The sequence below is a fragment of the Gasterosteus aculeatus genome, chromosome 1 (genome assembly GCF_964276395.1).
Source record: "Gasterosteus aculeatus chromosome 1, fGasAcu3.hap1.1, whole genome shotgun sequence".
Taxonomy (NCBI): Eukaryota; Metazoa; Chordata; class Actinopteri; order Perciformes; family Gasterosteidae; genus Gasterosteus; species Gasterosteus aculeatus.
Genome location: NC_135688.1, coordinates 29194496 through 29221771, shown reverse-complemented (window position 1 = coordinate 29221771; position 27276 = coordinate 29194496). Strand labels below are relative to the sequence as shown.

The following is a 27276-nucleotide window of genomic DNA, read 5'->3' as shown; positions in this document are numbered from 1 at the left end:
GACCTGAAAAGTATAATGGCTTCATTTTCTTATTTTATCCCGTTTGATTTTACTTCTGTCACTCTTCATTAAGTTTTAATATATTTCGTCTCGGGTTCTGTGTAAAATGCAAAGTATACAATCTCCTTGTCCTGCTTGAAGTTGTAGAAAAGGATACACGTTGATTGTCTAAATAAGGTCCCAAACGCACCACCTAGTGGCGACAGGAAGCCATCGTAGCCTTTCATTTGTTCCTAAAACACGAAAGCTTCAAGAACGAATATAGTATAAGCCTTTTAAATTCTATTTGTGTAAGTGAAAGGTAATAATGAAAAATATTTTAACACCGAAAACATCGAAATGAAGCTGAGAAGTGCTGGGAAAGCTGTCACTTCAATTGTATGGCAACACACCCAAGTAACTAACAGAAATGAGAGGGGGTTTCGTATAGCATTTTTAATGAATTTAAAATTTTCTATAGGAGTTATTCATTTTTAATATTTTTAAAAAAAACAAAAACCATTTGATTAGTTTGAAATTTCAGCTGTTAAACGCAGCGCCAAACCAAGTAAGCAACTGATGGGCGGGTCTTCTTCCACAGCTCCTCACCCATTGGCTATCGGCACCATCACTCAACCCCCGTTCGACAGCTTTCTGCGGCTCGGATGTGACGTCACGACTTCACACACGAATCGGAAGTTACAGCCGCGGAGCAGAGAAGACGCGCGCGCACGCCGTCAATCACGCTTGTAAAGACATCAAACTTGTGACAGTTTGCCCTCCGCCAACAAATGGCTTATCCAGGATACGGCGCGGTGAGTAAGAAACGAGCCGCTGCGACTCAAAAGGGGTAAAAACGAGCTGCTGCGACTCAAAAGGGGTAAAAACGAGCTGCTGTGGTTTAGCGAAAAAGAGCTAGCCCGAGGCTTCTGTTTCGCTCCATTTCCGATAATTAACTCGCCTACGAGCGGTCCTCTTTCACGTTTCCCGGTAGATACCCGCGTATCATTTAACCGCGGGAGAGCAGCTCCTTTTTTTAATTCGGGACGAAAGGTGTCGCTGTTAGATATTTTACTTCCGGGATGAATATCCTCAACACCGAAGAGGAACCATCCAGCCTGCTGTAGTTACGTGTGAAGTTATTTACGCGAGGAGGCTCAACCTCCATTATGGACAAACTATCTGCAAACGTCACACAGTCAGCTCTTGTTCTTTAGTGACTCGCTTCTGGTGAATGCAGTGGAGTAAATGATTACAGGGGCCACGAGGCGCACCCTTTTCTGTCCCCGTCGCGTCGACAGTCCAGGGTCTCCAGAAGGGTCCGGCGCCTATTAACACGGCAGCCAATAGCAGCGCGTTCAGCCTGCGCGTCATCGACCAGTTTACTCACGAGGAAGGAATCCAGAGCGTTTTATTCATTGGAAAACACAAAGTCACGATGTCAGACATTCAGTTCGGGATCGTCTTCCTAATAGAATCTTAAGTGAGGTCAAAGTTGCAAATCCTCCGCGTGGTTGATTTTGTTTCAGCGTTTTCTGACAAAGAACCAAAATGATACATTTTCATTAAACGTTAACTTGTAGGTTTGTATCCTTTTTTTTTTTTAAGATTTTGTGAATCATTAACGTTGAAACCTGCTACATTGGCCAGCTCGGCTGACTTATATTAAGCAAGTTTCTTATCTTTTAATATTCTCAACTCCCAAGAATACGTTTTTAGACTTTAGAGTAATCCTACACACCAGTGAACTGCTGATTTTGAGATTTTGCCAAATAAAAAATGCAGCTCAAGACCAATTTTATTCATTTAACATGCAGCGTTTTATTCTTACATCATACCTTGTATTCTTAAAGTCAGTCAGGGTGAAAATACTGAGAACTTTTAAAACAATAATAAATGGCACTTTTTTACCTTTGCACTTGACAATTAAGATATAGAAAGTCCATGCCATAGTTTGTCACAGACTCTGAAATTAGCAGGTTGTCGTATTGAATGTGTTTTTTTGGGCCTATTCTCATTACATTACATTACATTACATTACAGGTCATTTAGCAGACGCTTTTTATCCAAAGCGACTTACATTACACTTTAAACCCATGGCTTTTTCACATTTTTGCCTGGGGAGCAATTAGGGGTTAGGTGTCTTGCTCAGGGACACTTCGTCCCTGAGGGACATGGGGCACATGGGGCAGCCTGGAATCGAACCACCAACCTTGTGCTTCCCAGCACACCTTCTCTAACCCCTGCGCCACGACGACCCCTCAATGGCACAGCCATGATGAACGTGTAATAACTCTGGACCCTCTGTTCTCAGCCTCAGTACGGTGGTCCCATGCAAGGAATGCCCGCGCAGGGGATGCCCATGCAGGGAATGCCCGGGGGTCCAATGGGAGGCCCCATGCCGGGCCACATGGGCGGGCCGATGGGAGGCGCACAGCCACAGGGGGGATACCCCGCCTATGGGGGGGGCTATCCAGGCACATACGGAGCCCCTCCCCCAGCCGCCAATGACCCAATGTGGAGTTACTTCACTGCCATAGCAGGCCAGGTGAGTGCAGACCGACTCCTCTCAGAGTATCGAAACAGGACACGCGTGACACACGTGCCCTTCACTTCAGCCATCGCTTCCCCCCACAGCCTAGTTTTCACTTTCACATCACAGGTTCGGACAAGAACCCACTTCCTGGTGTCGCAGTAAGTTCAGTAAGATGTGTTCTAACTTGATTTTCAAGTAGCAAAAGGTTTTACTTTCTTTTTAATTGGATTTCAATTTAAAAAATGTCTCCTGAAGAAAGTATTAGAATAAGAGAAACTTTTAAGATCCGTAAATAAACGAGTGCTTTATTCTTAAAGGTCTAAAGGACAATATCACAGAATCCATAATCTGTTCTCCATAATCTTTAATACCACGATTCAAATCATCCGTCATGACGGCTGGACTAGACTGACGAAGCTTTGGCTTCATGCAAATAAATATTGCGAATAACTTCCAGGAAGGGAAACCCAAAGTGAACAGCAGGGAACCTCGTCTCCGTAGTTGTCCGTCCTCGGTCCAAAAGTCACGTTTTATTGAAAGACAGATCTTTTCCAAAATTCATTTTTTCTCACATATTAACATGGCGGTCCCTCAAAATGAGGTCACGAATGCTCAGGAGCGATGCAGATGAGAAATGGGAGGAGCCTCCTGGGCGTGTCCTCTTGACTCCAGCTGTTTGTTTGCTCTCCTCGCTTCAGTTTCTCTTCTCGATCACCGAGTAGTTCTATGAAATGCCGTTTTAGTCAAAATGAAATCAATGAATAAATACATGAAATATGCATTTGAAATACATCATGAAATAAATTAATGAGGCAATAAATACGTATATATATAAAATATATTTTTTTCATGGTACGTTTATTTCATAATGCCACTTCATTTCCAGAGTCTTTTATTTCATAATGCCTTTTCTCATTTCCAGAGTCTTTTATTCCATAATGCCTTTTCTCATTTCCAGAGTCTTTTATTCCATAATGCCTTTTCTCATTTCCAGAGTCTTTTATTTCATAATGCCTTTTTTCATTTCCAGAGTCTTCTATTTCATAATGCCGTTTTACATTTACATTCCAATATCCAGAGGCGGACGTCCAGCACCTGTGCTTGTAGTACCAGCGCTAATCTCACGTCCCTTAGCCAGCCTTCTTTTGCACACGGCTCTGTTGTCTGTTCGGAATGTTAGATGTAGCCACGCCCCCTGATTTGCATATAATAATAATCCTGACCACCCCCTCCACCACCTGCTACAGGGACAGCGGAGCACATTCTCCAACAGACTCCTTCAGCTCTGCTGTCACAAGGACCGATACAGGAGATCATGCCCAGTGCAACAACACTCTACAATAAATCATCCCTGGCTAAATAATGACAATAATAACCCTGCACTGCTGTGATGTTGCTGCTCTTCCTCTTCTCCTTTTACAAATTATTATTATTGTCTCTTTTGGAAGGTTATTCTTTTGTTTCAGTTTCAGTTTCAGTTTATTTAATTTAATAATTTAATATTTCTATCTTATTATATTGTATATAATGTGTATTTTTCATTCTATTTTCTTCCCTGTACATGCTGCTGTGATACCAAAATTTCCCTCTTGAGGGATCAATAAAGTATCTCATAAGAACGTGAAATGTAAAACGGCATTATGAAATAAAAGACTCTGGAAATGAAAAGTGACATTATGAAATAAAAGTACCATGAAATGAAAAGTGGCATTATGAAATAAACGTACCATGAAATGAAAAGTGGCATTATGAAATAAATGTACCATGAAATAATAAAATGTATTTAATATTTATGTATTTATTGCCTCATTTATTTATTTATGTATTTCAAATGCATATTTCATGTATTTATGTATTCATTTATTTAATTTTGACTAAAACGGCATTCCATATAGTTCACCCTAAAACTATTTGCATTGTGAATCGTACCCTCCTGCCCGGACTCGATGGTTAGTTTTCGAGCCAATGAACAAAAATGGGTAGTAAAAAAGTTAGTTTTTGTTAACCTACTTGCCCTCCTTTGTTCAGGGTCGTTTGCACTGCTTTCCTTTTATATTCTATATATAATAGAAACCTTTTCTGTACACAGTTTACTTGTTTTTAAAAGCGACCACTCGTTCCCCGTTTCAATTTGGCACGGAGTGTCGAGCGCGCACACACACACACACCTTTTAGTCTGTTTCTCTGCTCTCGTCTCTTCTAGGGCTGTCAATAAATATTCTAAATTCAAATATATATTCGAATAGTTGCTTAAAACAACTAATTGAATGTGAAAATTAATATTCGAAGGTAAAAAAAACCCTCTGCGACTGATTAGCGGGCGGGCGCACGCCTGACTGTACTCACTGTATATTGCATGAATAAAGTAGACTAGATCAGCTACAACTGCTTCATGATCAATTACTTGTTGGAATGCATTAAGCATTCCAAGTATTGTTCTTGGAATCTTTATTCCGCCATCTTCTATTTCTTCCGTTGCACCTTTCAACTCCTTTTACACTTTCAGCTATTATCGTCCCCGAGGGCCGCGAGTTTGAGACCCCTGCTGTAGGGGAAGAAAGTTAAAAAAAGGTCATCGTAAAGCGTCAAGTTACAGCACCTCTTAAAAAGGTTTCTTTTTTTTTTCAAAAGCTCATAGAAAAGAAGGTCATATACAATAAATTATGATTTGATGAGTGTCAGGCAGAATAGCTCAGTGGAACTTTGGGAGGGCTGAAGTCTCAAAGATCTTCAGTGCAAACCTGCTCTCAGAGGTTGTTGGATCGAGTCCAGCGACGGACATGACTGTCACAGTTCAAGGTTTTGAGTTTCCACTCAAAATCTCAAGGTTAAATACAAGAAACGAGATATTCAGACATGTGCCTAGTGGAATAGCACAGTGGTTAAACACATGGGCTGCAGTCTTGAGAACCCGGGTTCAAAACTAGCCTGGTGACATCAATGTTGAGTAGAAGGGATGCAAATTGGGAATAATTGGACCTCAAGGTCATTGGAAATAGAAAGGCAGCGATGAGGTAGGTCCAATCTGCACTACGGTGTGTTGCGGTGGGGTTCTCCCCACCGGTAGTTTCGGGACCATGTGCCCTAGGGGTTATGCATAAAATCATGACTGACAGCTGGAGTTTTGGAAGAGTCACTACTGCATAAATGTTTTTACAAATACAGAACGAACGTTCTGTTTGACTAAGCAGTGCAGCGCAGTACAATATGTGAGTAAACCAGTAGGACCAGTGCTCGTCACTGAGTCAGTAGTGCTGCTAGACTTTACTGCAGTGAACTTAATATATTTTTACCTACTTTTCAAAGATGAATCTTCCAAAAGTATCACCAGTCCCCATGATTTTATGCATAACCCCTAGGGCACATGGTCCCGAAACTACCGGTGGGGAGAAGCCCACCGCAACACACCGTAGTGCAGATTGGACCTACCTCATCGCTGCCTTTCTATTTCCAATGACCTTGAGGTCCAATTATTCCCAATTTTGCATCCCTTCTACTCAACATTGATGTCACCAGGCTAGTTTTGAACCCGGGTTCTCAAGACTGCAGCCCATGTGTTTAACCACTGTGCTATTCCACTAGGCACATGTTTCAATATCTCGTTTCTTGTATTTAACCTTGAGATTTTGAGTGGAAACTCAAAACTTTGAACTGCGTCGCTGGCCTCGAACCAACAACCACTGAGAGCAGGTTTGCACTGAAGTCCGCTGGGTCTGCAGCCTGTGTGCTGAACCCCTGCACTATTCCACCACACATATCCACCCAGCTTCGTTTCTCGTATTCAACCTTGAGTACAACCTTAAAACCACTTCAGACACTGAGGTGAAGGCCATCGCTGGACTCGATCCATCAACCCTGAGCGCAGGTGTGAACCCAGAGTTCAGGGGCTGAGCCGCTTCGCCATTCCACTAGACACCCAGCAGGCAGATCAGAGGCGCTAAGCCTTTTGTGATTCATTTACTACATGCTATACTATAAGACTTTCTCTCTTTTTTAACTTGCTATATTATGGCTGTATTTAACATACAATACTATGACCTTTTTCACTTCATTCAACAGGCTATACTATGGCTTTATAGACATATGACCTTTTTTGTTGTTGTCGACATGCTGTACTACAAGTTATTTCCATTTGTTTTCGTGCCGACCTTTAATAATATCACAGTTTTTATGATGCACTGTGCTTTCTTCGACATTTCTACACTTTTCTAACAATCAGCATATACAATGAACGTTCTCGTTTTCATTTAACACATTTCACACCAGTGGCGGCTGGCAAAAAAAACACCAGATAATAGTAAATAAAATAAAAAAAATTCTAAATTTGTGTTTTTGAATATGTAATGTAGGCAGTAATATTTGTCTGTCTGCTCTTCCTGCACATCCCTGCCCGTCTTACACGTCCTGTCTTCATGTGCGTTTTACCTGCGCGAGGTGCAAACTCATGATTGCACGCAGAAGGCGGGTCTAAGAAGCGTTTTAGCAAATTGCTGATTAAATAATATAATTGTATGTCGTGTGGCATACAATTTAGCCACTCGGCGTCCTTAAATAGACTCCGCAACATTGGTACCGACAGGCGCCATGTTGTGGAATATTTCATTGTAACTAGTTCGGGAGAAGAGGATAATTTTCTTTGTTTCTCTCAGATAAACAAAATCTTGATGAATGTTCAACGTTGTAAAAGTTAATTTATTGCTTGCAAGCAGGTCAAATACACCAGCACGTATTACAGTCAAAACGCCGAGCTTTTACACACACATACTAAGGTCATCCGCAGTGGCACCGAATCCTAACCACTAGACCATATAGGGCAGATATAAAACTTGATATATGAAACTAGGTTATGAAACTTGCATCGATACATATTGAACCAGGTTATGACACATACAAAGCAGGTGAAAGTTGAAGCCTTTATGTGGAAGCAAGTTGACTCGCTCTCCTTCCTGCAAATGGAAACTTCTGCTTTTCACATGTTAACCTTGAATACAGACAATATCCCTCTTTTAGCATAAGACTATAACATATTTTACCATTACAGCCGTCCCTTCCTGAGAAACCCCATGACACAGAATGGCCTAGAAATCTTTCCACCAGCCGCCACTATTACACACTTTCAGACATCCATTGTTGCACCCAACTCATTAGCAGGCTGCTACACGGTGCATGTGTTTGAGTTGTGCTTTAAAGAGAAATTGTGTTTGGTAATCCCATGTTTGGTTCGTTCTTGCTCCGCCTGTGATATTGTCACACTACGATACTCATCTTTCTCAACATACTTCGTATGATTATCGTTTAATGTTCTATGAAATTTCATAGTATTAATATACTATACTATGCTATTTTACATTTAGTTTGATGGGTTTCCTTGCTCCTCCATTGGTTTGACTTGGAAGCGGCTGAGCAGCAACTGTTGTGCTTCAATGTGGTTCTCCAGGGAGCATCAGGTGTTTTCTGGAAGAAAGAAAAACAAATGTAGACAAATAAGCTCTTAAAATCAGCTGAAATGTCAGTTATTCTTTATTCATGTAGTTTGCCGCATAACTATGCACAACAAACTCAACTATGACCTTTTGATAATTAAATGATTACTATTTTGCATATACTGCACTTTGACCTCTTTTAACATTCTATACTTTGTCTTTGTTCCACTTATCTCCTCCTCGTCTCCTTGCAGCCTTTCCTCTCTACTTTCATATGGTCTTACAATTGATTCATGCTTAGAATTCAGCGGCATTGGGAAATTCAATTTCCGGTTACATTTTGTTTACCGCGTCACTGTCGCACAGCCCTGATTAGTTGGTGACTCACAGCTGGCGGCGTTGCCATGGCGACCGGTTCCGTATCTTCCTGTTGCCCGTGTGAAATTGGCCACTTCGGTCACGTGTGGAAACAAACAGATAGGGACCCTCGTTCTGTGTGCGACATTTGATTTATTTCGATGGCAGCCGGAAAGGAAGAGACGGGTGAAAATAGGGAAATCTAATATTGCGGCAGCATGGTAAAATAGTTCATCAAACTAAAACGTGACTCACTCTGGCTGTGAGCAGTGGAGTTTATTTTTTACTAGACCTTGATATTTCAAAGAGACCTTCATTTCTCAGGAGCGCTGTGGAAATCAGGTAGGACATAAACTGTAGCGTCGCATGATCCATATACGTTTTTTCACAAATTATTTACTAACAAACTTGAGTCACAAATATATTGAACTTTTCAACCTCAAGGGGTTCAACAGTACAGGTCTGGGATTTAACCAGCTCACCTTTGACAGATTGCAATGAGGGTAAATTAACCTAATTGTTACTGCGTCACTTAACGGCCTTTTGGCCATTTGAACCAGGTCTTTTTGCAGGAGGATATCAACCAGTTATCAACAAATTGTGCCGACGCACAGATGGAGTTATGACCGTAGCGAACAATGCAATATTCTACTTTTATGAGGACTGGCATTTTTATATGAAGTGTGTCTGCGGGAGCGTCGGATCATTGAGAAACCAGAGCAGTGAAATCATCTCCATGATATTGCTTAATGTGTTTGTTTGTTTGTGTAAAGCCCTACAAAATAATTGAGAGATAAGAAAAGAGAAAAGAAGAAGACCGACCAGGTGGTTTACTTTAAACACGTAAAAGGAAATATAATTTTTTTAAAATATGAAATAACAAAAAAAGAACAACATTTCATACAGAAGAGCTGCTTTTGTCATTTGCAGAGGTAATATACACAGGACTTGAAATGATAACACTTTACTTGAAGTGGAGCAACAGCATCCACACCACACAGTGGAGAATATTGACTTAAAAAATAATAATGAAGTTTCATCTTTTGTCCGAGACCCTTCACCTGATGTGCTTACTTACCGAGTCACTGGAGGTGGGGAAGCGTCGTCTCACTTCTGGTAAAGCATGAAGAGGTTATGTCACATACTGAGCTTCTTTTAAGGGTTAATATACACTGGCTCTTGGTTATTCACTCGTATGACGTACGCACCATTGAAACATTTACACACAAAATTTAGTTATTTTCTCTCCCTCAAACAAGAATACCTTTATATTGTTAAAGACAACAGTTAACAGTTCCAAGATGGTGGCTCGATGACTGGCTTCATCGCCACGTACCCGAGCCCCTCCCCTTCCACGCATATTCTTATGAACGCTTTAATTTGTTAATTTGAACAAGCATGGCTCACTATTTCAGTGTGGGCAAAGAGACCGGTGGTGGCGGTCTGCCTGGCAGACACCGGGGGTGTGCATAGGTGTTACAGACTTCTTCCCCGAGGCTCTGATAAGGCAGTTCATTTATTATTTTTTCCCGTCAGTCTTTTTGTTTGTTTTTCGTCCTCCAGTTCAGTCAGCGGGGGGGGGGGGGGTTGGTGGTTACAGCGAGCGCTTTGTGATCGATACTCCGGGTCCATCGGCCACCGGTTGGCATCTCGTGTACGGAGGGAGAGGGGTGGAGACGGCCAGAGAGATGAATTGTAGACCGCGAGGCGACGCGTCCTCTTCATTGTACATTTTGTGCAAACTGAGGTGTAAACAAAGACCATCGGAGGCTTGGAGGGGAAGCATGGTACAATAGGCCGCGTGGAGGGAAGCAGTGTGCCCCTTCAACGAACTGATAGGCACAGAGGGCCAGCAAATAAACTCCAAAGGGCTGAGGGGGGGTGGGAGAAACTGCCAAGTTTCCTGTGCTTTCTGCTGGGCTCACCAGGCCACCGGCGCTGAGGGAGTCACTTGTTGCCACTATAGCAGCTTCTACTGTGCTTTAAAGTTCGGCGTGTAGGTCACAGGGGCCGAGGAGACTAGGGGGGCGGGTGTTTGAGAGGAGGACACAAGATTACCACGAGAAGTGCCTTTAAAAAGGTTAACACACACACGGACACACTCATACAGGCACACGCACGTAAGACTGCTTTATCGTCATGCTCGCTATTGCCTTTCCAATATTACCAACCATCCATCGATTACAAAAGAAAAGTACAAAATATCTACCACACTGCCCCTCCGCCCCCCACGCTTCAGCTAGGACAAACATTTTCCCTTGTCTTTTATCATTTATATATATATATGTATATATGTACACAACAATGTGCCTTTGAGGCTGTTGAGAAAAGGGGGCGGGGCAGCATGAAGTCTCTGTAGTGAGTCATTGGTTCCTCCATTCCTCTTTTTCAACGACAGGAATGTGTGACGTGGATGAGACGTGGGACTTGGTGGGCCGGAGGAGGGGAAAGGTGGGTGGGGGGTGTAAGACTCTGGTTTAGTGTCCGTGTTGGATCAGCGATGGATCGTCCAGAGCGATGATGAGTGAGGCGCCGTCGCGGCGCGTGTCAGTAGACCCAGGAGACGGGGACCCACTGAGAGGTGGTGGACACCAGGTCGACGGCCTCCTCCAGCAGTCGGATGGTGTCGTCGATCTCGTTGTTGATGATGGTCTGGTCAAAGTAGTGGGCGTAGGTCCCCTGCAGCATCTCGGATTCCTTCTGGAGCCGCTGGAGAGAGTCATCCTGGGGTGTGATGGAGAAATAGGAATGGCGGGGGGGTTAGCGACTGGGCATCAAGGCCATCTGTGGTCTACTTCCATTGGTTCAGGAATTAACGTGTAGTTGGTATCAGCCTATAGTGTATTTACTTTATGGACACATATTTCACCTGAAATTTCTGCAAAATTTAAATTTATGTAAAAAAACGGGAAAAAAACAACAACATTGAACTATTCCCAAAATTGCTCACAATACACAGTGGAGGAAAAAGGAAATGGAGTAGAAGGGTTGGTTTATACTGTTGTAGAAACACCCCATTAAGAGGATTATTAGAAGGATTAGAGGATTTAGAGGAAATCAAGAAGAATGACAGTCGATACGGACAGACAACTACTAGAGCTGCACAAACACATTCTACAATATCCAAACAAGCCGCGCTCACAGAACCAATACTCACAGACAGTCTCTTGCACCACTTTGGAATCTTGAGTGCAGATGAATAGAGGCGTGCAAATGAAAATACAGACATGCTTAAAGCTACAGGACACGTGCAGCGCAAGAGACGGAGCAAAGCAAAAAGGGACGACGGCAACAGATAATCAAGGCGGTTTAGAGACAGCGTAAGTTCGGAAGGGGTTCTTATTAATTGTATTCAGTTATTGGGCAGAATGAGAGTAAGAGTATGTGCAGATACGGTCAACTTGGACCACTACTGTGGCAGAGCAGGTCGGAACGTATTTGTGGAGTACCTCGGTCATGCCCGGGGTGACTGTGGGAGCTGCGATGAAGACGACGTAGGGAGCAAAATCCGCTGTCCTGAGGATCTTTAGTGCCTGGCGAGAGACCGAGAGAGAGTTTTATTTTGAAGTTCTTCCAACCCAACTGCCCTTTTATGACGCCGATCAGGTGTTTGGCGGCGCGGCCCTTTTGTTACCTGCGGTTCCACATCCAGGATGGAGATCATGCCCTGCGTGTGGATCTGCCTGATCGTCTCCAGCCTGGTTCCGTACATGGCGTCCTCGTGGCTGCCGTACTCCAGGTAGTCTTTGTTGCTTATGTCCTGCATCATCTGGTCGTGAGACACAAAGTAGTAGTTCTTTCCGTTCTCCTCGTCCTTCTTCGGTGGCCGAGTCGTGTCTGTGCAGAGGGGACGGATGGAGCAGGGACGAAAGAAGAGGTGAGGACACGGAGTCACCGGGTTTCTGGGTGGGTAACTGATGTAGTTGGTGTGCGTGTCTGTCCTTACGGGGGATGGGGTAGGCGAAGCGGTCAGGATGTTTGGTGATAAGCGTGTTCTTGATGTGCCTCCGTCCAACTCCATGTGCACCTGAAGGAAAGGACACAGCAGGAACCAATGAATTCAACAGATTTAGTTGCTAGAGATCCAGTGACCCGCCACATTCCTTTTTGGTGACATGTTTTATGACATTTATATAGCATACTATGACGTTTTTAGGACCCTTTCAGGTTATATTCTCAATGGCATTTCGTTGAATGACATACGATGGCGTTGTATTGCATACTTCTCAGTCTCGTGCTACTTCATTACTTTTTAATATTATGACATTCTCATGAAAAGCCAAATTGTGCACATATTCCATTTTATTTATTTATTAACCACATGATATGACTTGTGTTTTCTTTTTTAAACCAAATACATCTAAAATGAATCATCTCTCTCTGCCTAAAACAAATAAAACTGCTAACTTACCCAGCAAGACCAGCGTTCTCCTTTTGAATGATGGCACTCGGACCACCTCCTCATACGTCACCAGATCTAGTTGGTCGAACACTGCAGAGCAGAGCAGTAGCATTAGCTTAGCGTCAGCTGTACAGCAGCTAACATGTGGTCTGGCGTTACGTAACAAACTCTTTCGGTGAACCCGAGTTGGCTGACATTCAGGCAGACACCAGTTTATTAGGTACATCTATGGAAACAGAATAGCAATAGATTCAATAGATCATAGTGCTGATTTCTACTTTTTTTTTAACAACAGACTGTTGGTTTTAACTGGATGTACCTCATAAACTGGCAACATACTCAACAAAAGTGTGAATACAAACATCTGTGAAAAAGAAAATCTAATAGAGAATCACAGGGCACACAAGCAATGCTAACAAGATTAACATTAACAACAATGTTTTGACAGCAAGGCTGCCGAAAGTGGAAAGCAGACCTGATGACGTTCAAAGCACCACAGGAAACATTAATTACTTCTAATAAGAAAATGAAAAAAAAAAAAAAAAGAACCAAGCCGAGCATCTAAAAGGCCGAGCTGCATCGCGTCATCTTTGCTAACAACAACCCAAACAAAGCAGCAGTCACTCAAAAAGGTCAAGGAGACAAGGACGAGGTTTAACAGCAGAAAGAGGAGGAAGAAAATCACAGAGGCTGGGCGCCAGCTGTCTGGGGTTACTTACATGCAGCCATGTCATTGGGTAAGAGACAGCATGAAATATGGACAAAGGGTTGGAGCGGAAGGGTTAATAAAAAAGACACCACAAAGGACAATTGAACAAAAAAACCTCATCAAAAGCTGTTAATTACAACGTTGTTAGTAGCTGAAAAATTAGGTCAAATGGAGACAGCGGCAGGAGAAGGTCAGTCAGAAGGGAAACGCTACAGACGTGCAGCGGTTACACAAAGTGAACAAAAGCAACATCGGCATTATGTGCCACACATCAGTCTGAAAGCGCTTCCTTTTGCGGCAGCGCGAGTCAGAACGAGCACGTCTCCCTCACGTCGTACCGCCTGCGCTCTAAAACGAGGTCAGTGCAGCCGCACTGCAATGCGTGTCGGCTTACCCGCGTTGTGCTTGGCCAGGTACTTGTCTTTGTATTGTTTCTTCTTCTTGCCAAACCAGGTACAGCTGGCCTGCTGCTCCTGTTTGGTCTTCTCCATCGCTATACACGCCACGCGCCTGAAGGGGGGAGGAGGGGGGGGGGGGGGAGAACACACGTGCGCCGGTAAATGCATATGGGAACTTTACATTTTTGCAGCAGCCAAAAAGAAGCCTCACCACTCCTGCAGCTCAGGTGAGGGGATGAGGCCCGCTGTGGCGTTCTTGGTGTTCTCCAGCTTTCCCTGCCACCAGTTGTGGTCGTCCTTGGAGATGATCTGAATGATGTCGCCCACCTGGAAGCGAATGCCCGCCTCCTTACATGGGATGAGCTCGTCCTTCGCCGGGTCATACTCGAACTGAGCGCGAACGTAAATCTTTTAAAAAAAAAAAAAAAAGGTTGGGGACAGAGAGGCGACAGTCGGGGGACACGGTGTCACAGAGAACATGTGATCACAGGGGAATATATACGGGGAAGAATGTGATTGGCCAAGCTGCTGCCAATACAAAAGGAGACTGCGCCGGCGCTCGTCATTAAAAGATGAAAATACAGTAAAAGGAAAAAAGAAATAAATCAAAAGCTGGTCAGCCGAAGCGGGAAAAGGCACAAACAGTTAAAGGCAGATGGGTCTTTTCCCAATCGACAGCTTAAGCACATACATCCACATTTATTTGTGTCGCCCCTTTACGTCCACTCACGAACAAGATATGGAGGCGAAGCCTTGGTAGCTTGCATGGGAGCTAGACACCACTACGATGAGGAACCGAGCTTTTGGGATGGAGGTGGTAGGAGCTGGGATCTACTTCTATGAAGGGTCCACTTAGAGACAGCTTACCTTGATGGACAATTTGTCCTTGATGGCAGGTCTGGAGATCTAAGGGGTTGAGAGCATCACACACACACACACACACACACACACACACACATATATCATGCAGTAGAAAATGTTTAGGGGAGGGGCATAAAACACAGGAGGTGTGATAGGGGACCCACAAATGGACGCATCTTATATATTAAAAAAATGCAATTCTGCATTTTCTAAATGTGTGTGGGCGACCTCGGAGCATCATAAACGTCATGAACAGACAAAAATGACAGAAATCAAATACATTTAAGAGGAAATGATCTACGCGCCAGTCAACTTTCCATCACTCGTGTGCTCAACTGTGAAGGGAACCGTTCCAATGTTCAGGGTGGGCCGAAGCAGAGTAAAGATGTGACAGAGCAAAACATAGGAACTTACAGATAGATATGAAGGGAATAGTAGACTGCAGGAGCGCTTATGAGTGCAAACTGCGATAGTTTGCCATTCCGAGTCGCAGATTGAAAGCAAAGGGAGGAGCACACCATGGAATGAACAGGAGGGGTGGAAAGGATGAGCGAATCTCACCTGGCGGCCTTTGGGCTGGATCGTCGCGGGCAGGTCCTATTCGGGGAGAGAAGACGTTTTTGTGTAAGCATTTAATTTGATTTTTAACAAACACAAGAAAGAAAATGAAAACATAGAATCGGCTGAAGATGCTTTTGTGCTCCTTGTTGAAAATGAGCCTGATTGGAATCCAACATGCAGGGCTTTAATGATCTGAACCGTGACTCCTGACACACAAGTTGAAACAAGGAATGAGTTTTATATTTCATGCATTCTCTGTAAAATAAAGAGAAGCAGAAACACACCAGGATGGAGCTTGTCACGCTGGCGTGGCCATTTGCAGGAGACTGTCGGGACGCGTCCGGTGACTCTTTCTGAAACACAAAATGCTAAATGATTAATTCCCCTGCAAAAATGCAAAAAACGACATGCAGGTGTGTGCGTTTTGGAGTCCGTACGTCACAGGATCCGGACTGGGACCGGTAACTGGGCACAATCTTGAAGGTGATGCTACCTCTCATTTCTCTCTGTGTGGACAAAGGCACAAACACAGTTACTGAACTGGTCCCCATAGCAACATCGCCCGTCGGATGCTTTTAGAATAGCGTTTTAGGTTAAAAAAAAAAAAAAAGCCACCTGCAAACTTCAATTGTAAAAACAAGACGAGGAGACGAATCTGATTTGTTTGACTCACCAGCTTCTTTTGGAGCTGTTCTACCGTCTGGTTGGCAACGCTGATGCCATTAATCTCCCGGATCTCATCTCCGACATGCAGAGTCCCTGACGCGGGCAGAAATAAGGATTTAATAAAAAGGCAACAAATGAGGCTCTTTGGTGCCGACTCCAGGGCAGCCCAACACATTCCATTGTCATTTAAATTACCAGGAGTCCAACAGGAGCAACCACTACCTGCATCTCTGATGAATATCACTGAGATTGACAAAACGTGCGGCCGAACGGGCCCATTAACAAGTGTCACACCTTGTCGGTGTATCATTCCACCGTGCATGATCCGGGCCACGATACAGTGGTTCAGTTCGTTCATCTTCAGAGTGATGCCCTGGAAGAGACAAGCGGGTCAGAGGAATAACTGACAACAGACAGCAGAGAGTCACAACACTCGAGACGTCCACACACCATGGGCTCATCGGTGTTCTTCTGAAACTGGACCAGGCGCACCCTGGTGACGTTCTCCAGGTCCATGTCTCCGTTGGTGCTGTCCGGGGAGTCTCCGTTCAGGTACGGGGAGGTGGGCGGGGGGGTCACCCGCAGCGCGTCGTCGCTGTAGACCTCGTGGGCGACCACATCGTGGGTCTGCAGCAGAGCCTGGGAGCGAAGGCGCAGAGGCTCGTTAAAGTTTGCACACAACGGCGCACGGTCCCGTTGACCCCGGAGGTGAAACCAGTGGCCGCGCTCTAAACGTCTGGCACGTAGCTGCTGCTGCTGCTGATGTGGTTGTGTTTGAGTGGTTAGCACCAACAGCGAGCATGTTACTGACACTGTGTTTTTACAAAGAGACATTTTACTGCGCTGCCAAACGATCACATCTGCTCACCAGAGCAACGTGATGAGGCACAAGAGCTGAAACAGCTGCCACCAAAAGCTTTTTACTTATGGTTTGACGTTACAAACCAAGAGACTGCGTACTAAGTTACCACTGATCATCGCCTTGTAGATGATTTTCATAGACTAAACAGGGAAAAGTTTTATAAGAAGAGGAACGAATGTTCCTGTTTCTCCCATGCCAAAGCCCTTCACACCCGTTAAGCTATCAGTTAAATGTCTGCCTTTGGGCGGCTTCTCGGTGGGAGAAACACCCTTTAGATCAGGGGTCTCAAACTCAAGTCAGGTACGGGCCAGATGCAGCCCACCTCGACCGAACGCGGGCCAGACCATTATGGCCGACGGGGGGGATGACACTGACGGTCCGACCAGCGAACGGAACGGTCGGCGCTGGGGTGGAGGTTGTAAGTGGCTGCTAACAGCGAGGTTGCTACAATATAGAACTCGCGGGCCGCACTAACATTACACTTTCATATGAAGGCGGGGGCCACAAAATATCGTCCCAAGACCCCTGTTCTAGAGCCTTTAACCTTGCATCAGCTGCAGCAATATCTGCTTCCAGATCCAGGGATTCCATTTTTAACCCCAGCTCAAGCTTTTCCTTTTCCAGTTCGTGTTTCCTTTTCAGAGCTTTAGCTCTGGCCTGCAGAGCAGCTTTGTCTGCAGCTATCTTCATGCGTGCTGAAACCATAGATGAAGAATTGGAACCTCTGGAGCGTCGTGAGCCAGTCTGTGAGACACTGTCCCCAACATCCACCAGAGTATGTGGGTCGGCCTGAGCCCTTTTCCATTGATCCACATCAGTCATAATCTGCGATTTTTGGCTCATACCAGTGCAAACTTTCATTCCTTCTCGCTTCCTCAGGCAGCAGAATCTGAACAGATTCATGACACAATTTAAATTCCTCCAGCAGTCTTAAAAATTCACATTAACATTATGAACATCGGCACCTTCTTTCATCATTAATTTTATTTCATTCATTTTCCGAGTACAGTGGGAGAGTTTTCCTCTACGTGTGGCGCTCAATGATTTAAACGCTTTATTTTGTTGCGCCGTATCCGTCTCACTCATACCGGCTTCCGTGACTCCCCGCTCAGATCCTTCTGCCATTATTTCAGTTTTCAGCGTCAGCTGTCAATATTCATTAGTGTTTCAGTTACGTCTTTATTTAATTTTACTTTTTCGTGCGCGCGGCCGTGCTTTGTTTGTTTGTCTTTAAGTGATCTCGTAATTTATAGGCATTCTATGGATTTATTTGTTATCGAACGTTTCCTTTGGTTCCTTCTGTCGGTTTTAATGTTTGATCGTAACCAGGTTCGGAAAACAGCGCATACGCTCGTCCGGATTCTGGACGCAGTCCAGATCGATCCAAGACGACGTGACTCGGGGACAGCTTCGCTCACTTCCACCTGGCCTGGCGTTCCTTCCTCGCGTTCGGATGAGTTATTTTTGACTTGATGTAGGAGCGGTCGGTAAAATCAACGCGCATTTGCTCGTATTGTCACTTCAATATTCTTTTATTTATTGTTTGGCACACTCATAATAAACGGAGAATTCAATGCGTAATGCGGTCAAAAATAGCATCTCCTTCCGCTCTCTAAATAGAAAACACACCTGGCCTTACTCAGGTGACATTTAAATAGCCGACGCCCCCTGATGTCATCATTACATCATCACAAACAAATCAACAGAAAAGGCAGTTTCATTATGCACAATACAAATGTAGTGGAATGGCTTCTACAAGTACTACTAGTATTTCTACTGTATTAATACAATTACTACTAATGTTACTACAAATAATACTATGACTAATAATTCAATTCAATTCATTTTATTTTGTATAGCCCAATTACAAACTTGCCTCAGAGGGCTTTACAGTCTGTACACATACAACATCCTCTGTCTTCGGGACAGAGGATGTTCCTGTGCCGACCCACCATCGGCACAGGAACAACTCCCCAAAAAATGAAAAAACCCTTCCAAGAGGGAAAAAAGGGAAGAAAATAGTATTAGTATTACAGCTGTTTCTACTGCTATTGATACTAAACCTACTATTACTACTTCTAGTACTACTAATACCACAATTACAACTATAACGAATATTACTACAAACAATTAAAAACCTCTTTATTCATCTCAGCTTTTATTTCTGTATTTTTTAGAAAATCTATTGAAATTCAGTTTCCCCCTTTCTGTATTTTCAGCAGTTTAAAATAATTTCAGCTTTTTTTATGCCTGTATTAACAGCAATGTTTTAATATTCATTTCTGCATTTTTTGCAATTTTTCAAATTAATTTCAGCTTTTCTAATATCTAATTTCAGCATATGCATTAAAAGTTTCTGCAATATTCTGATATGAATATTCATTTCAGCTTTTAGCATTCAGCAGGAAATGCATTTTCTAGTTGCCGTTTCATGCCCCAGGAAAAGTTCCATGTTTACAGCACAGCTCGCTCGGAGCGTTCTATGTCGGTACTGTAAAACCTCCCTTCATGCTCTTCACAGGACGGGGAGATCGACGCAGAGGAGCTCCAGAGGTGTCTGACCCAGTCTGGTTTCACCGGCGGTTACTCTCGTAAGTTAATTCCTGAGCTTTAGATGGTTTATAAAATATCTCAACAAGTCCCACATGGTGTTGACACTGCTACTTCTAGTCGTATCAAACCGAGGCTTGAGGATTGAGACTAGCCAATCAGAGCTCTTAAAGGGGCAGCGTGTAGGATTTAATGGCGTGTGGTGGTGAGGGGACGAATTGCGACCAACCCGATGCCCCTCCCTTCACCTGTGTTAAGGAGGGTTTGTCTGCACTGGCCTCGAGTTGGACCACACTGACCCCACGTGTGCCTTTTCTGTTCACAGCGTTCAGCCTGGAGACGTGCAGGATCATGATCGCCATGCTCGACGTATCCTTTCCTGACATTACGTCTGTCTGATTGGTCCCTGTTGTCCCCTGTGGCTGCATGTTTCCGCCTAGTGACGTGTTAAAAAACAAGCTGTTACTGCGTCTTAACCCGAGCGCCTCCAGAGGGACTTCACGGGGAAGATGGGCTTCACCGAGTTCAAGGAGCTCTTCACAGCGCTTAACGGCTGGAAGCAGAACTTCATGATGTTCGACCAGGACCGCAGCGGGACGGTGGAGCCTCACGAGATGACTCAGGCCATCAACGCCATGGGTGAGCGTCCTCGCCGTGTGCGTTTCAGGGTGATCAGTGTTTAGTGACATGCACAATTAGACCTAATGCAGGCGAGTCAGTCTGTGAGAGCGGTCTGCCTTCAGCCCCGCCTTAATTTCACTTCCTGGTTCATTGTCTCTTTGGAAGAGTCACACACATTTAGGCGGTTCTGTTTCAATTACTACTAATTGGTGTCTTCATACTGGTGACCACATAAACTCTGTATTCCTCGTTCTTCTATCTATTCTTGCTAATAGACCCTTTTATAAGAAGAGAAATTATGTGGATCTAGAAATATGAGCAACCTATTTGCTTCTATTGCATCTCAGTTAATTTTTAAGACAAAACAAAATGACCAATCTAAAAAAAAGTGTTTGACGTTATTTTAATCTTGTGACAATTTGCGCTTTTATTTATATATATATATATATTTCTGATAATGTCATATAACCTAACAGAATTTAAAGAAAACCGTAATTGTGACCTAGACGTTTCAGTTTAAAATCTGGCTGTACAACAATCAACCAGACTGACACGTGAACAAAACCGTTATATATATATATTGGCAACATTTAAAAAAACTAGTCGCAAAGCAGCAATGACATTTTTTTATTAACGGCTGTTTTAATGCAGGAAATGAACCACTTGTATATGTATTTATATATGATGGTGTGTGTGTACATATGATCTAGAGCAGTGGTTCTCAAGTGGTCAGTCTGCAGGATGCACCTCGTAACTCAATGACAAGCCGCGAACCAAATCGAGGAATGTTTTCAACTCATTTATTTAATGTAATGTAAGATGGTACAGCTGCCGTGACATTCTCTCCCCCCCAAAGCAGATTTGAACCACCTCAGTGTCTAATAACCCTTTTATTGTCCGATTAACCCCTCAGGCTACCGCGTCAGCCCTCAGGCCCTGAATGCAATCATCAAGCGCTACAACAAAGGAGGGCGGATCTTCTTTGACGACTACGTGGCGTGCTGCGTCAAGCTGCGAGCTCTCACAGGTAGGAAAGCCCGGGACCCACCTGTGAAGTGAGCTTTATTGTGACGGGTTGCTCTTCCTGTTGCAGAGAACTTCAGACGGAGAGACGCCATGCACCAGGGATCTGTCACCTTCCAGTACGACGACGTGAGTTTCGCTTTTGTGCTCCACCTCCTCTTTCTGAGGGCTTTGCATGTACAAGAATCGATTCTCTCATAGCAGTGTACCGCTGTGCAGGTATTTGGAAACAATCAACTTGTGTGATCTCTTCAAAGCCACCAGACTAGATAAATAAAAGCAGTCATTTTACCTTTTATGTAGAAATTGCTGGTCTACCACATCAGAAAGGGCCACTACTGTAATAATTATCGTGTACGTGCCTGATTTCACCTGATTGAAAGGAAGTTTACCTGCTGAGCCGAGCCTCTCTTTGTCTCCACAGTTCATCCTGTGCACGATGGCCATCTAGTGTCTGCCACGTGTCCCCACCCAGAGAGGTTGGCAACCATCACCGGCCAATTCAGGGCCGCCGCCTCACAGAAAGCCAGTATGTTTGACTGAGCGGCACCAGGAAAGTACCCATTGCTTGTAACGCTTTAGTCTTGTTTGTCGCACGAAAGATATATATATATTACTTGGGATTAAATACACATTTTTTTATAAAGCCCACATGTGTAGGATTAGAAAATTAAAGATGTCAAATAATGTGGTAAACATTTAAAGAGTTGGTTTGAGAGAAAAGGGAATCAACTGGTTTATATATCCTGGTTTGAATATTATGCATTGGGTCTCATTTTTGGTGAAGCGCTGCTGTGAGACCGACTGTGCCGTTATAATCTCTGAATGTACGGTCTAATATATTAACACCCGGTAGTAGAACTTTAGTTCCTTTTACACTGAACTTCGTACTGTTACGACTTTAGTCAAAGCTAATGTTGTATTTCTTTTATGCCATAAACGTTTAACAAGCCAAAGTGACTGAGCCGATACACATGTTAACATGGCTGGCATTTTGTTTCAGTAAACACAGCCATGATTTGTTTGTAGTGAAGATCACATTTTGTTACTCACAATAAACACTTTTTAATCAGTATGCATTCTGTTTATACAATTGCGCTCCACCCCCAGTCTATTTACACAATACATTTTCTTTAAATATAGTCAGAAACATTCAATTCAGCTGTTAAGTGTTGCATTTTTATAAAATACAGTGGCAAACATTTAAAAAAAAATGCATAAAAACAATTGTGAACGAGATTTCAAAAAGTGACATGTACAGCAAGTTTTTCTAATCTGTGCAAAAGTTCGCAAATCCCATGGAAGTTTCGGCAACTTTTGTTCTACATCTGTGCTCGAGGAAAAAGAAAGCTTAGAGGAAAACACTCCCATCTTCTTCCTGTAAAGGTTCTCCGCTTAAATCCTTTGACTTTCTCCATCTCTGATGGCAGTAAAGTGTTGGGAAGTTAATGCAAAGATGATTATGAAAACAAAATGTGTGCAACATTGGAGACAAGCTATGTACGGTACATGGAGCTCAGTCTCCGCTTGCTATATCGGGAGGCCATGCGTCGCATTCTAACTAACATCAAGGGGGTGTCATCGAAAAATACAGGGCAGAATGGACACGCCGACCCTTTTGTTCCTTGTTCTAGTAGAGTGTGGCCTCCATGCAATACGTGAGCTTCTGTGGGACTTTAGAAAAGTAAAATGGCAAATTAATACCCGTCGTGCACCACGTTTACATGCAACGGTGTTGAAAGCAGAATAAGGCTAAAGGCTATTGGAGGCGGAGCTTGATCCATTTCGTGGAAAAGGGATTTTTTTTTTTTCAATTTACAAAATAGTTGCTTTTAAGAAGACTGGAAGACCTAAAGCATGCAACCAAGGACTACGAAGGCTCAGGATGTGGTAAGGGGCGTCGGTTTGGGTTTTTTATTTCTACGACAGAACGAAGAAAAAAAAGTCGGACCTTACATGCTACTTACACTGCTGTATCTTTGAGAGTTAATAGCAAATGCAGATCTTAAGATCACTAGTGCAAAGTTACTGAACGGTGGTTTAACGCATTGTATGGGAATTTTCAAAACCAAAAAACTGGTTGTCTGTTAATTGTTATAAAGCTATAACCACGACTCCATCGCAACACAAGCAGCTCCAACCGCAGCACAACATCTGCCTGATAAGGAGCGACAGTCGCTACGGCAACGGTTAGACGGTGTGAAAAAATATCTTAAGGACATTTGAAACCGATGTACCATGCAGCCCTACAACTTGATATTACATTCTATCGAAGATACTCAATAGATGCGATTCAGAGATTTTCCATCTAGAGGGCAGAAAGCCAAGTACACTTACCATTCTGTCATCAGGAGGATTCAGCTCTACTATAAACTACAGCGTTGGTGCTGTTAAAGACGCTCTTTGTTCAGATTGTATAAAATCATCCCCACAGTGGTTTAAACTTTAGAAACGCTCCAACTTCCTGTACTGGCTCATCATTATTGCTCTCACAGAATGACAAATGTTCACGCATTATTATTACCGTGTTGTATCGAACTGAATAAGGAGCGAGTTGTGTGACAGAGGACGTGCTAAATACACACACATCTCCCGACCGATAAAAGATGAACCTCAAAGCCGTCGCGTGGGATCTACAAATGCCTCAGAGTTTCAAGTAGCTTTGCCCCCATGTGGAGAGGGGGGGTCATAGAAAAGAGATTTGATAGCTACAGTAGTCCGTACACATGCCGAGATCACACTTAAGGTGTCATACTGTGTGTGACATGCGATCAGAAAGAAAACCAAAACATGCATAATAGAAACAGCGGGTCCCTCGTGTTGCTGGCTGTATGTACACGGTCGACGACGACTCCACACGCGGTAATAATATAGTGTATAAATACCTCTGTATAAATGAACTTTATACATCTAAGTCGGGGAGGGAGGAGGCGGAAGTTGGGAGAATATATCCGAAAAGGAATGGAAGAAAGTCCACAATTACTTTTCCTTTGCATATTCAGCCTCTCCCTTAGACCCTGAGTCGAGCTTAAAAAGAAGACCCTCAGAGGAGGGGCCCTACTTCCCCGGGAGCCACGGGTCAGATACCGGCCTGCGGAGTCCAGACATTCCTGAGCTGCCGGCGGCGTCGGGCAGCGAGGCCTGTCGGCCCGACGGCGACTGCTGGGGGCGCCGGCGCTCCACAGAGTCCACCCCGTTGGGCGTGTGCGCCCCGTCGCCCTCGGGCGCTTCCACCTCGGTGCGCCGGGGGGCTGGGGGCTCTTTGGATTTGTCGAGGGACTTATCTGGGCCCGAGCTCTGAAGAAGACAAAGGACAGTGAGCAGCAGGGGACATGGAAACAAATGACGCATTATTATTATTATTACAGCCCCCACTGGAAGACGCCAGCACCCAGGCTGAGTCTCCAGGCTCACCAACGCCTCCTGGTCCTCTTGCACAGCTTTTCTGGGCCCTTTCTACCTCTGCATGATGAGGCGTGATTCATCTGTTTTTGACGGGCCTGCAGAAAGCGCAGTGGGCGGTGTACCTTTGGCCGAGGAGGAGCGGCGTCGAGGCGGAGCTCTGTCTGGGCGGCGGACAGCGGCTGCACCCGGATGGCCGGCCTCTGGTACTCCGGGCTGGAGGTGACGGTGCTGTAGGCGGGGGGGCCAGACGTGGTCTGCCTCTGGAGGAGCTGCAGGATGGCCTGGATGTCTGAGGTCATCTGGGACTCCAGTCTGATGGGCGGGACAAGGAATGAAACGTTACAAAAATCCACACATTTCTCTCCGGGGAAAGGCAAAAAAAGTGTGTAAATGTTCCAAACCCCCCGTATGGGACGATTTATATCCAATAGCAAACACTAGGGGGGGCTCCCCCTTACAGTTCTGTTCGTATGTAGTGTATTTTTGCAGTAAATGATCTTTTATTGACTTGGCTGATGTTAAAATGGCCAATTTAAGCAGCAACTATAGCTATCAAATATATACATCATATATTTAAAAACTTTAAAGCAAAATACATCTTGGTTGCTGTTTTAATGTGACAGCAGAAGATTAGAATGATAAAGTATTCATCCATTGAACAGGGAAATGCTCACAAGCGCCGTGAAGAAAGGGCTTTGATAGGCAGCCTGCAGCAGGTACCACACAGGTGTGTGTGTGTGTGTGTGTGTGTGTGTGTCATCACCCAGTGCAGCAAGTTACATCATGGCAGCATAGAGGGTCTCCATGCTGCAGCGCCTCTTCTCTCCTCCCACACGTTTCTTCAGTCCGTCGACAAAAAGGAACGGAGCCACGAAGCAGAACTTCCCTGCGCTCGTCCAGGCCTCAAACCTTTACACGCCCCCCCCCCATCTGCCCACCACGATCATCTAATGTACAGAGCTCCGCCTGTGGGAGCATTTCACTAAATAGCTCTTCATTTTGCCCTCAGAGTGAAGCAGACTGAGCCATTTGTCTTTGACCCCCACGCCCCCCCCTATGGGACCAACTTCTCCACGACCCCCGCCGTCCCAACCTCACAGGATGACGTCAGCAGTCTGCGTCTCGTGGCCGCGCGCTATAAATAGACACGCCCCCCCATCTGGATCGGTGCATCAGCCCAGAATCACCCGAGCCGCTCACATGGGTGTCTGGCACAAAATGTCTCTGTGCAAATGTGTTTTCTGCTAATTACAGTCAGAATCAAAGGGTGGGGGGGGCTCTGAAAGATGACTTTGTTCAAATGACGACAGCGAAGCGTCTTTTATATGACAAGACTAATTCCTAACAGACCCACAACATGTGAGAACAAAAAGATCTGTTCATTCATTTGATTCTCACTACTTGATGGTGAAAAAAAAGTCTGAATTCAAGCAGCCAAACCAGTCAAAGTCCTGCGTTTTGAAACCTGGAACCTATATTACCCACAATGCACCTCACCCACCGCCCATCAGCTCCATCAGGGAGTCAGGTGTGACTAACTGGCCACTTCTTTAAAAGAGGAAACAATGACTACTGACTCCACTCAGCAGGCTGCACACGCGTGTACTCGCTCGGCTGGAGGGCGTATGGGAGCTTTTACCTGTTGAGGTGCTGCTGCAGCAGGTCCAGGCGTTGCTCCACCTCCCCGTAGGTGAGGTCCGCGTCGCTGTCGTCCTCCCCGGCTGGCGTCCCTCGACACCGGGCCGACTCCTCCGCGCCCTCGCCGGGGCGCTGGCACCCCCACTCGTCTGCCCGGAGCTCTGGAGGGAGGCACGTGAGCGCACACACACACACACACACACACACACACACAGACAGTTAACGATGTGTGGTCTGAGGACTGAGCCCCTGGGGAAGCATCTTCTCCTCTCGCTCCACGGTCATTTAGCTGATCAGCTCACCGCTGCTGAATGCGAACATCTATCCTGCAGATGGAGACGCACATGTGACCCAGGCTGGGGGGGATCGGAACAAGGAAAAAGCCTTGAAGTGGTAAATGTGTAAACCAAAGATTTACTATAAATATGAAAATTCTGAGAGATTCTAAAATACATTTATCTCTGTCACAGATGTATCAGTCATGTCAGGAATTATTATCCATCTTCCTGCTGTATTTAGCTAATTTGACTACACTAAATTGTAATACACGGTACGAATGGTCAAATGTATGTTTAAAAAGTGATAGCTGGAGATTAGCTCATCATTTGGTGTTGATGGGAATCAACATCACCATATGTTCTACTTAAGTAAAAATCCCCTTTTGGCTGCAACAAGCAGAATTATGGAATAACATCAAATCAGCCGCGTGGGCGTCGAACCCCACGAGTTGGCAGTTGGAACACAGGGAAGTCCCGCAGCTTCGTGTGTGTGTGTGTGAATAATTCCTCACACAGCTTGTCGGGGATCTCCATCCCTGGTGTGGATCCATGCGTGAGGCTTTTCATAACCACCTCGACTTGCTTTGTCTTCCATTTTCAATCATTTAGTCGTTACATTTCTTAAGATTTCATTTGGACCGGACAGTAAATCATTTCCCTAATGTGTCCTATGAATACTGGATTTGGATATGACCTACGATCCATAGGGGTGACCCCCCCCCCCGGCCCACTGGATATAATCCTCTTACGTTTTATTACTGAGTGGGCTTTAGGTTTCACCATTAATACACATAATCCCTGTTTGGGAGGTTTTAATAGGTGTGACATTCCTCCTCTGGGATTTAGGGATTTGGGGCCTTTTTCGAAATTAACTTGTGAGCCAATTACCATTCTGGAGTTCAACTTTAGAGGACAAGCCTGCAGATACGGGGATGGAGTCCATTCAAACGAGGGGGGGGTCGGCACACAAAGACAGAATTCCAACTGGTTCCTCTGGGATATTTGAT

At 44.6% G+C, this 27276-nt stretch overlaps 3 protein-coding genes and 1 long non-coding RNA gene across 9 annotated transcripts in view; 1 reads left to right on the top strand and 3 right to left on the bottom strand.

Annotated features, from left to right (window-relative positions):
- The first annotated feature begins 580 nt into the window (after window positions 1-580).
- On the top strand, window positions 581-22020 carry gca (grancalcin). The gene is made up of 8 exons (XM_040189264.2): window positions 581-794; window positions 2294-2527; window positions 19276-19345; window positions 19630-19673; window positions 19796-19943; window positions 20839-20952; window positions 21019-21077; window positions 21373-22020. The coding sequence occupies exons 1-8, from the start codon at window positions 771-773 to the stop codon at window positions 21397-21399; spliced, it is 720 nt and encodes a 239-aa protein (XP_040045198.1). The 5' UTR covers window positions 581-770; the 3' UTR covers window positions 21400-22020.
- On the bottom strand, window positions 7733-8436 carry LOC144406328 (uncharacterized). Its single transcript, XR_013467602.1, has 2 exons — window positions 8327-8436; window positions 7733-7969 (listed from the first exon to the last, which is right to left on the bottom strand). It is a non-coding gene; the product is annotated as an uncharacterized LOC144406328 (long non-coding RNA).
- LOC120826796 (peripheral plasma membrane protein CASK-like) lies at window positions 9125-18739 on the bottom strand. Its single transcript, XM_078102256.1, has 15 exons — window positions 16343-18739; window positions 16187-16265; window positions 15900-15985; window positions 15664-15732; window positions 15511-15579; window positions 15227-15262; window positions 14672-14710; window positions 14016-14212; window positions 13801-13916; window positions 12707-12787; window positions 12242-12322; window positions 11930-12132; window positions 11745-11828; window positions 11453-11479; window positions 9125-11019 (listed from the first exon to the last, which is right to left on the bottom strand). The coding sequence occupies exons 1-15, from the start codon at window positions 16724-16726 to the stop codon at window positions 10843-10845; spliced, it is 1728 nt and encodes a 575-aa protein (XP_077958382.1). The 5' UTR covers window positions 16727-18739; the 3' UTR covers window positions 9125-10842.
- The window catches only part of LOC120826423 (voltage-gated inwardly rectifying potassium channel KCNH7), a 90852-nt gene continuing 85564 nt past the window's right edge, over window positions 21989-27276 (bottom strand). For all 6 annotated transcript variants that reach the window (XM_078102245.1, XM_078102247.1, XM_078102233.1 and 3 more), the window contains 3 exons: window positions 25993-26152; window positions 24476-24665; window positions 21989-24245 (listed from right to left, as the gene is read on the bottom strand). In XM_078102245.1, coding sequence (XP_077958371.1) covers window positions 24006-24245; window positions 24476-24665; window positions 25993-26152 — 590 coding nt within the window. In that variant the 3' untranslated portion in view covers window positions 21989-24005. The remainder of the gene's footprint in view (window positions 24246-24475; window positions 24666-25992; window positions 26153-27276) is intronic.

What these genes read in the sequence shown, in the direction of transcription:
- gca (XM_040189264.2), top strand. Translation starts at nt 771, where the DNA reads ATGGCTTATCCAGGATACGGCGCG. An exon ending in TCATGATCGCCATGCTCGAC is followed by an intron (nt 19,674 to 19,795) that starts GTATCCTTTCCT and finishes GAGCGCCTCCAG; the next exon opens with AGGGACTTCACGGGGAAGAT. An exon ending in TCACCTTCCAGTACGACGAC is followed by an intron (nt 21,078 to 21,372) that starts GTGAGTTTCGCT and finishes TTGTCTCCACAG; the next exon opens with TTCATCCTGTGCACGATGGC.
- LOC120826796 (XM_078102256.1), bottom strand. Translation starts at nt 16,726, where the DNA reads ATGTCTCTTTGTAAAAACACAGTGTCAGTAACATGCTCGCTGTTGGTG. An exon ending in AGGACAAATTGTCCATCAAG is followed by an intron (nt 14,213 to 14,671) that starts GTAAGCTGTCTC and finishes TTTTTTTAAAAG; the next exon opens with ATTTACGTTCGCGCTCAGTT. An exon ending in TCACCTGAGCTGCAGGAGTG is followed by an intron (nt 13,917 to 14,015) that starts GTGAGGCTTCTT and finishes TCCCCCCTTCAG; the next exon opens with GCGCGTGGCGTGTATAGCGA.